Source organism: Micropterus dolomieu, linkage group LG11, assembly GCF_021292245.1.
Source record: "Micropterus dolomieu isolate WLL.071019.BEF.003 ecotype Adirondacks linkage group LG11, ASM2129224v1, whole genome shotgun sequence".
NCBI classification, from domain to species: Eukaryota; Metazoa; Chordata; class Actinopteri; order Centrarchiformes; family Centrarchidae; genus Micropterus; species Micropterus dolomieu.
This window is the reverse complement of record NC_060160.1, coordinates 7,739,969-7,750,656: the sequence shown is the minus strand read 5'-3', so window position 1 is coordinate 7,750,656 and position 10,688 is coordinate 7,739,969. Positions and strand designations below refer to the sequence as shown.

The 10,688-nt window shown below is 36.9% G+C and overlaps 1 protein-coding gene across 3 annotated transcripts; it reads left to right on the top strand.

The window, feature by feature from the left end:
* Positions 1–814: 814 nt before the first annotated feature.
* Positions 815–8,002, top strand: dnajc5gb (DnaJ (Hsp40) homolog, subfamily C, member 5 gamma b). 3 transcript variants are annotated; one of them, XM_046063671.1, is made up of 6 exons: positions 815–985; positions 1,327–1,453; positions 3,167–3,380; positions 3,696–3,849; positions 5,623–5,676; positions 7,168–8,002. In XM_046063671.1, exons 2-6 carry the CDS (start codon positions 1,344–1,346, stop codon positions 7,236–7,238), a joined length of 603 nt encoding a protein of 200 aa, XP_045919627.1. In that variant the 5' UTR covers positions 815–985; positions 1,327–1,343; the 3' UTR covers positions 7,239–8,002. The 3 variants fall into 3 exon arrangements, with proteins under 3 accessions (XP_045919627.1, XP_045919626.1, XP_045919628.1); XM_046063670.1 differs by having other exon boundaries at positions 5,620–5,676; XM_046063672.1 differs by lacking the exon at positions 5,623–5,676.
* The last annotated feature ends 2,686 nt before the right edge of the window (positions 8,003–10,688 follow it).

Sequence of the window (10,688 nt, the reverse complement as noted above, 5' to 3'; positions counted from 1 at the left end):
TGATACTTTAAGTACATTTAGTTGATTATACTTCTGTGATTTTGGGGATTTTGAATCTAGGACTTTTACTTTTGTTGTAATGGAGAATTTTTATACTGTAGTGTTACTAATTTTACTTAAGTAGGGCATTTAAATACTTGTGCCCAAGGGCGCCACTTTGTGTTGAAAGGTGCTGGGGACATAGGGCTTCACTTAGGAGTATGACAATGCACTTAGCTCACAAGCTGTGAGGAGTGTTGGGTTCATGAGAAGAAGACGAGATGATATTTTAACACTATTTTAAGGAAATATTTAATGCTGAAATATAACAGTGGGGGCCTGTGGATACTCCCCCTAAAGACTTTCTTTATCAATTTATAGTTAAAATGTCTTTATTAATATAAAGGGAAACACAAAATTCAGATAGCAGGTGACAATTCAAAATATAAAAATGGAATATAATGTAGTTATCAGTAATTTTTCTTGTTGCAATCTTTTTTTCAGAACATTTATTTTTTTTAACAAATGCTTTCAAAAAGGGGTGGGGACATGTCCGCAGCGTCCTCAGTGCAAATGACACCTATGCTTCTTCCACCTTTGATTAGTAGATAGGCCTATAGTTATAATTAATAATAAAAAGTTATTAGTGATGTAAGAATTAGCAATACTTAAACAAAAAATTGTACATTGAAACAGAAAAAATATGCAGTAATACTATGATACACATAACCTTACTCCTTTATTTAATTATTCATTATTAAAATACATCCTGCTTATTTGAAACGCAGCTGCGCGCGCAAACTCATCAATGACGTATGAGGATTCCTTCCTGTTCAAACTTCCTGATTCACCGCTGCGGCTCCTCTGAAGAGTTTTCCCAGATTCATGATGAAATAAGTTTCAACAGAAGAAACCAACTGTATTTCATGGAACCAACTTTAAGACAGCCAACAGACACACTTCGGACTCTATGATTCGACCAAAAACAACGACATTAATTAATCCAGTACGTAAGATTTAACTTTGTCTTGCAGCCCTGCTAAAGTTAGCTAAGTCAGTTAGCAGTTTGTCTTGTTACCCCGCAGGGTTTAACATGAACTGAGGAAACGTTTATCCAAACAAACCCAGTTAAATATATATACAATATGTGTATTTTCTTCTTAACAAACAGACAGTAGTTACGCGGTTAGTATTATGGGCTGTATGGACTTAAAGCCGGCTTTATGTCACGTTTATAGTTGTTTACTTAACCACCTCCACCGAATTTACGAGCTGTTACTTATCTGTTATCTGTAACGTTACTCAGGAAGTGATACTAGGAAGTATTTGCGTTTTTTTATGTCACAGCCGCCAAATCCTGAAACATGGAGGACCCAAACATACAGCGTAAGATGTCAACAGCAGGAGAAAGCCTGTACAAAGTCCTGGGCCTGGAGAAAGGAGCATCACCAGAAGAAATAAAAAAGGCATACAGGTGTGTTCATAAAGATCAATTAATCTGTCCATTTAGAGTTGAGCAAATTTATTACATATTAGGCTAAGTCGTAAGTACATGTTCTTCCATTAGTTGATTTATTAATTTGGTCTGTAACATGTCAGAAAGGGTGATATATTTAAGTTGCTTGTTTTGATTGACAAGCAGTTTAAAACCCAAAGATGTTCAGTTCACAATGATACAAACAGGACCGTAGCCTGGATTTAGATATAAGGTCCGTGGAAAATCTCCAGAGGTGCCACCAACTCCACTGATAACTTTTGTGACGTAGTATTTTCATTTTATTAATTGACTTACTGTTCAGTTTATTTAGTTTTATCCTCCACACTGCCACGATATACAGTAATTCTGGATAGAGTAATACTAAATACATTTACATAACTTGACTCTTTCTGTAGGAAAACACATTTAAACACCAGCTTAGAACCTGCCAAAACCCACTCTGTGTAATGTGTACCACAAAACTTAAATTAATAGCCCGGGCATGAAGTCACCCTGCCCATGTTTGTGTCTGAATGGGACAGGCCTTTAATTTCTTTGCCATGCCGGTAAATCTGAATGAATAATACATTGGTGTTCATTGTTTCCGTAAAAAATGGACTAAATAGTTGAATTGTGGAGAATCTAACTAATCTTATTATGTGTAGCATGTCCATATTGACAAAAGTTTAAACATTTGTTATTAGTATGTAATAACCCGCTGGACAAGTTTTATACATCCATAGAACGTCTATAAAAATGTGTAGCCACACTGGGCCAGTAAAAGGGGCAGGCATCTAATTTGGACTAGGCTTTTAATTGAAGTGTTACGGTATGTAACTTTACAGATTGTGAACTCTTCTCAAGATGATCAAAACCCCCAAATTCCTACAAACAGTACAGTAGATTTGATCCTCATTTCAGACCTGGATATAAAACACAGTAAAATGTTCACTCTGGAGAAGCTGTAACGAGGCATTTTCTTGACAAAGGACTGAAAAGCTTTTTAATTAAGTTAATTTAAGTCAGTTGACTTGTAATTTAGTTGACTATCAATTCAGCACTAATGGTGCAACAATATCTAAACTTGGAAATGTCATCATTAGGTAGAAATGTGCGTTGGCGAGAGAGGGGACTTGTAAGGCTCCATTACAAGTCTAACTAGAATAGCTTCATGCTTTTTGTTCAAAGAAACCACCCAGCAGCTGATGTTATCAATATTCAGAGTTCCTAAGCTTTGGGTTTTGCTGCAATATATTTGGAATTAAAAAGAAAAGAAAACTTATTGATGTAGATCTCATTAGTTTAAAGGCCAGATTCAATGAAAAGTACATTCAATTTGAATTAAGCTTCTAAGTTGTGAAGTTGTTGTTCAGATGTGATTTATTAAGGCCATACCAAAAAGTTGGACTAACAGTGTAGTCTCAAAATAAGGGACTTACAGTTTGCAGAACAGCTTCTCCTTCCTTATTTGTTCAGAGTAAACAAAATTCTAGACCAAATTTCATATTTCAATAATATAATGGCGCATGTTTACTGATTATAGCCGTTTACATTTATTGTTAGTTTTTGTACTTAAAATGGGAACTGTATTCCCAATGTATAAATGGGTGGGTAAAATCTTTATTTGTGGATGAGAGCAACCCTTTAACACCTGGTGGAATAGCTTCAAAGTTATCTGCATATTTCAAACCCTCACTCCCTCGTTTGCAGGAAACTGGCATTGAGGCATCATCCTGATAAAAACCCAGACAACCCAGAAGCTGCTGAGAAATTCAAAGTGATCAACAACGCCAACTCCATCCTCAGTGATGAGAACAAACGGAAGATCTACAACGAGTATGGATCCATGGGGCTCTACATGTCGGAGCAGTTTGGTAACGATGACGCCAGAGTATACGCCCTCATGTCCAAGTGCTGGTTCAAGGTGAGAGGATGTGATTTCAGAAACTAAAATGTGTGCAACAGGTGAAAATTCAGAATCAGGTTTATTGCCACGGTTTTCGCATACAAGGAATTAGCCTTGAGCAAATGTCTGAATAAAATTTTACTTCAGTTGTTTAGTAATTGTGTGTTAAGACGTGGAATTGAGCTTGAAGTCATGTGGAATTGTGTTTGCCAAGGATTGTCATAAATTCTTGAGAAAGTGCATTCATGTTGTTCAGTATTGTATTTTGGTAGGTGTAGTAAATGTTGGCATACAGATCACATATATTCTGAAATAAATTCCCTTCTCTTTCAGGCACTTCTTGTGTGCTGCAGTATTTTCACCTGCTGCTGCTGTTTCTGCTGCTGCTGTTTCTGCTGTGGAGCGTGCGCAACGTCAAAAGAAGGACAAGATTTCACTCATATGGACCCCGAGGACCTAGAGGCAGAGATCAGAGAACAGGATGCAGGTGAGGGACTTTGTTCTTTTGGATTCACGTCAGTGTACAGAATTAAAAAAAATATTTTCCTGTGAATTAAAATGACATGTTACATTTTCTAGCTGATGTCTGTTCACATCAGGAGTAAGAGTAAGTTAAACTAAAGCTAATAGCTGTTTATTTTCTGTTGGTTTAGTAATTCAAAATCTGTCTTGGTGAAATCCAGGATTGGCAGTCTAATACATAATTCAGGACAATCTGATTCAAGCCAAAACAACATCACAATGGCATAATCATTCATTTAAAATATTCTATTAGTAGTATTTTACAGTGAATACTTGCTTTGTTTAAATATAAATTGAAGTGGAGGTGTTTAAGCAGCAGAAGGCAACATTCAACATTGGTGGCCCTAAATAACTGGGGACAAAGTGCTTGAAATTGAACTAAAAAATCTTTAATGAGACGTCGGTAAACTGCACACAGCATGTTCACATTTACACAGTAGTTTGTGATTATTTTACAGCAAAGCTTCATCAGTTTGTGGTTTACTAATAAATTTTCATCTGGAAACAGGAGTCGTTGCGTGACAAGAAAATTTCATTATTGTTAATTGGATGCATCCATTGTCCAAATTAGGAAATGCTTTTGAGGCAGTAAAATATGGGTGTAAGTACTTCTGTAGTGCCCTTTAACTGAATTAAATGTCTAATGTGATTAGTAATGGAAATAACACTTTGTTGGAAAGTGAATAAAGATGGACATTTTGGGGACAAATGTAAGTTGCAGGATTTCTGAATGGCAACTTACTTTGTGGTTTTTCAGCGTTGATGTTTGGTCAGAGAGCCCTTATAGTGAACAATGAATCCTGATGGAGATGGGAAGTATGTGTATTCACTTTCTTGCTCTAGAGTTAGATTAGGAGATCAATACTCTCACGTCTGTACCCTAAATATAAAGTTAGCTCAGGTTGGCATAATGTCTGGAAACAGGAGAAAATATGGTCACTGCTCCTGTCCAGCTCACAGCCCCTCACAAATCCACAAATTGTTGTTTTTGAAATTTAAGTTTTTGTAAGGATTAAACAAGCAAGATATAATTCAATATAATTTATTTATAAAGCTCTAAATCATTACAGAACTTATCTCATTTTACTTTTCCTATAGAGCAGATCTAGACCATACTCTCTGTAATATTATTTACAGAGACCCGACAATTTGCACTTTGAGCAAGCAGAACAATGAAAAGCTCATTTTTAACAGGCAGAAACCTCGAGCAGAACCTAAACTCAAGAATGGGTGGACGGAAAGAAAACACATTGTAGCACAATGCAAGTTTTACATAGAGATGTAAAATAATAGTATTGGTAGTGGTAATGATAAAAATATCAGTAATAATAGTAATAACAATGATAGCAATAATATTGATGAGGTGGAGGAGAAACCTTTGCTGAACATGTTCATCACTGAGCTTTGGAGGTTCTGGCAGCTGGATTTTTGTTACCTGTGGCAGGCTAGCTTATTCCTCCTATTTTCAGTCGTTATGCTAAGATAAGCTAATCAACCATCTTCATAATTAACATTCAGATATGGGAATGGTGTTGATCTTCTCCTCTAATTCTCAGAAAGAAAGTGAACAAGCATATTTCCCGAAATGTCGAACGATTCCCTTAAATGTTGTGTCTCTGTGGTCATAGCAATGTAGAGCGTCCTTTTTGTGTTTCTAGCCACGACAGTGAGTTGAGTCATTTTTTTTGTGGAAAAACATGCGTGGGTTTGCTCAGTGTTAAATTGTCTTTCACAGCAGGAGACGATGTAATAATTATTCAGCCAAGCACTAGTGCCGCCACTGACATATCAGGTAAAGTTGTCACCTCTTCAAGTAAAGTCTTAGCTTACTGCTGCTCTGCATTGCTTGACTTATCTGTCACAACTTGAAGTGTTTCACCGTGGAGGAGTTCATGTTTTGGCTTCTAACACCAGCGTGCACTGTGTGTTTTCCAAATCACATACTAACATTTTACTTAGTTGCATTAATACCTTCCTACAAATCCAGGATGCAACTGAAAGCAAATATTGTACTTTTTACTGCATTACATGTGACTGACAGCTTTAGTTACTAGTTTCTTTTCACCCCCTTCCTGCCCAGTGAAAACTATGTATCTCCAGATTTGGTTATGTTGAAGGTTTCTGAGCTCATGAAAAGTTGACTTCTTAATGATACGTAGTTTTCACAGGACGCTACAAACATATCATGATCTTATTAAATAAGATGCATTGCTGTAATCTAATAGTAATATACACTCACTGTCACACTGACTGCTGCACTGCGCTGCTTTACTTATCTGTCACAATTTGAAGTGTTTCACTGTGGAGGAGTTCATGTTTTGGCTTCTAAAACCACTGACCTAGAGCTGTGTATTGGACAAATCATGTACGAACATTTTACTTAACTGTATTAATACCTTTCTACAAGTCCAGGATGACCTTTATTATTTGTTCATATCTTTGCTTCCTACACTTATCACTGTTGACAATGTTATAAATGGTATACTAAAATGCTAAATATCAAGAGCAGTGGTTCCCAATCTGGGAGTTTGGATTTGGGAGATCATTTCAGAAGTGAGTGATTTACTCATGATTTATCTGAATTAGGAAAAAGGCATATTTCTACTATACAAATGTTATCAACCTTTTTACCCCGCATTTTCTCAAATATGGAAGTAGTTTTAAGCCTCTTGGTGTCCGTCAATTTAAAAAAAATGTTGACCATGACCATGTTTTATTACTGTCTGAAATAATCAAGAAAATATCCATCGAAAGGTCTGAGAACCCAATGTGTTGTCTTTACATGTCTGAAACCCAAAGGTATTTAATTTGCAGCTATTATTAAACAGAGAAATGCATTTATCATGTTTAGGAGCCTTCCAATGAGACACCATGAGTGGAGAGTGTAGTGGTACACAAACACTACACACACATTATATGGTGACAAATACATAGTGATAAATAAAGATAAAACAAGTGGTCCTTAAACAGTGTCTAACTTGGCGGCATTAATGGTGGATGCCGCTGTGTTTAGGGCTGCAACTAACATTCTTTTCATGAGTGATTAATTTATCATTTCTTTCCATTAATCAGGTAGTCAGTTTTGCTTGAGAAGTGCTGTAAAAAATGTCAGCTCATCTCAGTTTAAACTAATATTTTTTGCTCTCCATTTGAAAAACAAATCTTCTCTGTTGATATAAACAAGGTTTTTCTTTTCTTCATTTGAAGCAAGCAGCTCTGCTGCTTCTGAGAAATAAATAAAAGTATAAAAACTGTAGCTGTTTTTATTTTTTCACACCTCCAGGTAAAAATGTACCGATTGTGGTTCAGCCAGCCAACAGCACCTCTGAGCGGGCTCAGTCGGCTGAGGAATGAGTGAGTGGAGAATTTCAGAGTCTGGGCTGCGTTTCATCATCAGAAGATGTATTGATCATTTTCAAAGTGGCTGATGATGAGTATAAATGTTGAATGTACTTGTTTTTCTCAGAGAATGTCGTTGAAACAGAAAATGTATTCATCTCAGAGGCTAATTTGTTTAAATGAATCAAGCAGCGATTTGATTGTGCCATAGTGTCAATGGGTTTGTCTGTGAACCATTTTCATATTTATTTTTTTTTTTACTTTTATTTTTGAATATTGGGCAGTATTTGGACTGCAGTGACAAAGCTCTGGAATAATTCTTTTTTACGTGCACTTTAATAATTAAACTTAATATTTAAAATATTACAGCTGCCGCTCTGGTCTGAGAAAATGTCTGCTCAAGGTGGCTTTTGGGTCAGAAATGTTTTAAATATTTTTTTAATGGATATTTAGATGCCAACCACTTGAGCCGCGTTTCGACCAAAAGTACCCGGGATTTTTAAGGCACCAGATCTCTTTTCAAGGAACTAAAAAGTTCATTCAGCCCACTGTTTTGTGCGTTTCCACTGTGGTCTAAAGACCTGCGAAGATTAGGCAAATTAACCAATGACATAGGCTGTAGGCCTATGTCATTGGTTAATGACACCCACGCCGTACAAAGCGATGCACAGGCATCATTGTTTGTAACCAATATCCATGAGCAAAATTTATAAATGAACATCAGATTTGATTGGAATATAATGAAAAACTATAGGCTATGCGTGACCATTAGAACAGCTTTTTTGTGTGGGAGTATAATGGAGAGACATATGATAAAGTTTGTTACACATTTAATAACAAACTGGATAAAGCCATAAAGTTCTTAAAATAACTCCAGCACAGAGAAAGCAACACAAAAATAAAATCGCGAGGTTATTTAAACACTTCCAGCCGACAAGAGCTGCAGATCATCTGCTGCACTCATCTGTGTGTGCCTGCCAGAGGAACGGGATTTTTAAGGAGATTCATTATCTGCCGTAATCAGCTGTTCCGCTTGTTTTGGAGAGGAGGAGACAGACTTCCTGACTGATGAAAACGTAAAACAACAACTTCGGACCCAGTATTTAGCGTAACTCCATCAGCTGTTAGCTGTAAACACACCGCTGCACATTGGCTTCTGTTTCCGAGCAATACATTTAATGCCGACATATGATCTCAGGCAGACATCGGCGAGACTTGTGTAGATAACAAACCGGATAAAGCCAACAAGTTCTTAAAATAACTCCAGCACAGAGAAAGCAACACAAAAATAAAATCGCGACAGTTTGGAAGGTTGTTAAAACATTTCCAACCGACAAGAGCTGCAGATCAGCTGGCCAGACTCACGTCTGTCGTGATTTCAACGAGCTTTATTACCTGCTGTAATCAGCTGTTCTGCTTGTTTTAGAGAAGAGGAGACCAACTTCAGCTCTGTGTAAAAACTTCCTGACTGATGAAAACTTAAAAAAAACTACTCCAGACCCAGTATTTAGCTTAACTCCATTGGCTGCCCCCCCCCACCCCCCCACCAAAGTATCCAGAACTAAATTTAGACCCTGGTCCCTTCGGTGGAAAAGCAGCGAGTTCCTCCAAAGGTTTCTAGTCCTGGCATTCCTTTGGTCGAAACACAGCTTTGGAGACTTACAAGGTGTTTACTCATTGTGCACATAGATACATATTGTAGAAACAAAATAAAGGCATTAAATCAATTAATTGATGTAGATTTCCGTTCATATTCCTCATGTAAAGTATTTTGTGACATAATATGTTTTTTAAATGTTTGGATGTCAACTGTGTCCACTGTTGCATGGTTTGCTGAAAGCCTGTAAATAGCCCAATGAGAATGAATAAAGTAACAATGGCATAACAGGAATAATTCAACATTGTGGGAGAGACGCTTATTTAATTTCTTTCTGAAAGTTAGATGAGATTCCCATGTTGTCGACTTTCGACTCTTCACGTCATTGAACAACTCAAGTTTGTTCAAAAAGTTTAGTTAAATCACCTTGAACAAAAAACTGGCGACATGAGAGGTCCATATTTGTGTTTTGAGTACCCCCAGTATGAAGCTGGAGCCAGAAGCTAATTAGCCGAGCTCAGGGGGAAAAATCAAGCGTGACTCTGTCTAAAGTTAAAAATACACCTACCATCACCCATAAAATTTGCTTCCTGGAGTTACAGTAGCTTTCAGAAAAATCCCACTACTTGTTGGAAACTGGTAATTGTGGTAACTTTGACATGAACATGGCATTAAGAATAGCACTTAAGCCAGGTGGTGATTAGCCTAGCTTAGCATAGGGACTAGAAGCAAGGGGGGGAAAGCTAGTCTGGTTCAAAAATGAACCTCTAATGCTATCTTTCTGAAGGTTGGTGGTCACAGTGCAGTTCCCAGCCTGCGTTATAGTCGAAAGACGCCCTCCACAGAAATACTGGGCAGATGGATATCAAGAAATAGTTCCAGCATGTAATTCTCCTTAAAACCAGATCTACAGAAAGAAGTTAATTAGTGAGCTTTAGAGGTGTTGATAGGTGTATTTTTGAACTTTGGATAGAGCCAGGCTACCTGTGTCCATTCTTAATGCTAAGCCAAGCTGATTGCCTCCTGGCTGCAGCTCCATACTAACATGACCGAGACACAAGAGTGGCATCAATCTTCTCATCTAACTGTTGTAAATTATGCGAATAAGTGCACTTTCCAATATATGGAACTATTTCTTGAAGAGAGACGGGTGGTACTGTTTGCTGTATCTGCACAAAAAAGTTACTTCACAGTGTGAAAACACAAGGGGGCAAATAATTTTTTGTCAGGTATTGATAAAGCTCCCACAAATCATCTATTTTGTTAAATGCTTTTCCTAACACTAAACTTGATGCTGAAACCAACAAATTATTGCTTCACTTGACTATACAAGACAACTAAGAGAGATTCATTTGTTGCCAAATTTTCCTGTTTGATCCTGGTGATGTGCTCCAGATGTGTCAAGGTCGTATTTCAAAGACATTGATCTCTCTGTGGTGTATGACATGATATATTGCATGTATGTATCGCAATGTCACGCTCTATACAGAAATCGTTCAGAAATGATTTTTGTGTAAATTCAGAGGTGTATTTTTGATTGGAAGTTTTGTGACAAAATGAGTGTATATTAAGATAATGCCTTAAATTATGTCACCTTTCATCATGTTACATATTTTTTTATTTCTGCTGGGTGGAGGTTGGGTTTGTGTTTTAAAGGGGTTGCATTTTGTACAAATTCAACAGTATATGTGCATTATTATTAGCATTGATCTGTTTTTGTTCGGTAACCATACATACACAGATAGCCCTGTGTATGTATGTAAAGTTTAAACAATCCCAGAAATGTATTTAAATGTGCCAGAATACATTGCAGTGGGATTAAATGTTTTTTTTTTTTTTTTTGTTTTTGTTTTTTTTTTGTTTTTAAA

What these genes read in the sequence shown, in the direction of transcription:
- dnajc5gb (XM_046063670.1), top strand. Translation starts at nt 1,344, where the DNA reads ATGGAGGACCCAAACATACAGCGTAAGATGTCAACAGCAGGAGAAAGC. An exon ending in TGTCCAAGTGCTGGTTCAAG is followed by an intron (nt 3,381 to 3,695) that starts GTGAGAGGATGT and finishes CTTCTCTTTCAG; the next exon opens with GCACTTCTTGTGTGCTGCAG. An exon ending in GATCAGAGAACAGGATGCAG is followed by an intron (nt 3,850 to 5,619) that starts GTGAGGGACTTT and finishes TGTCTTTCACAG; the next exon opens with CAGGAGACGATGTAATAATT.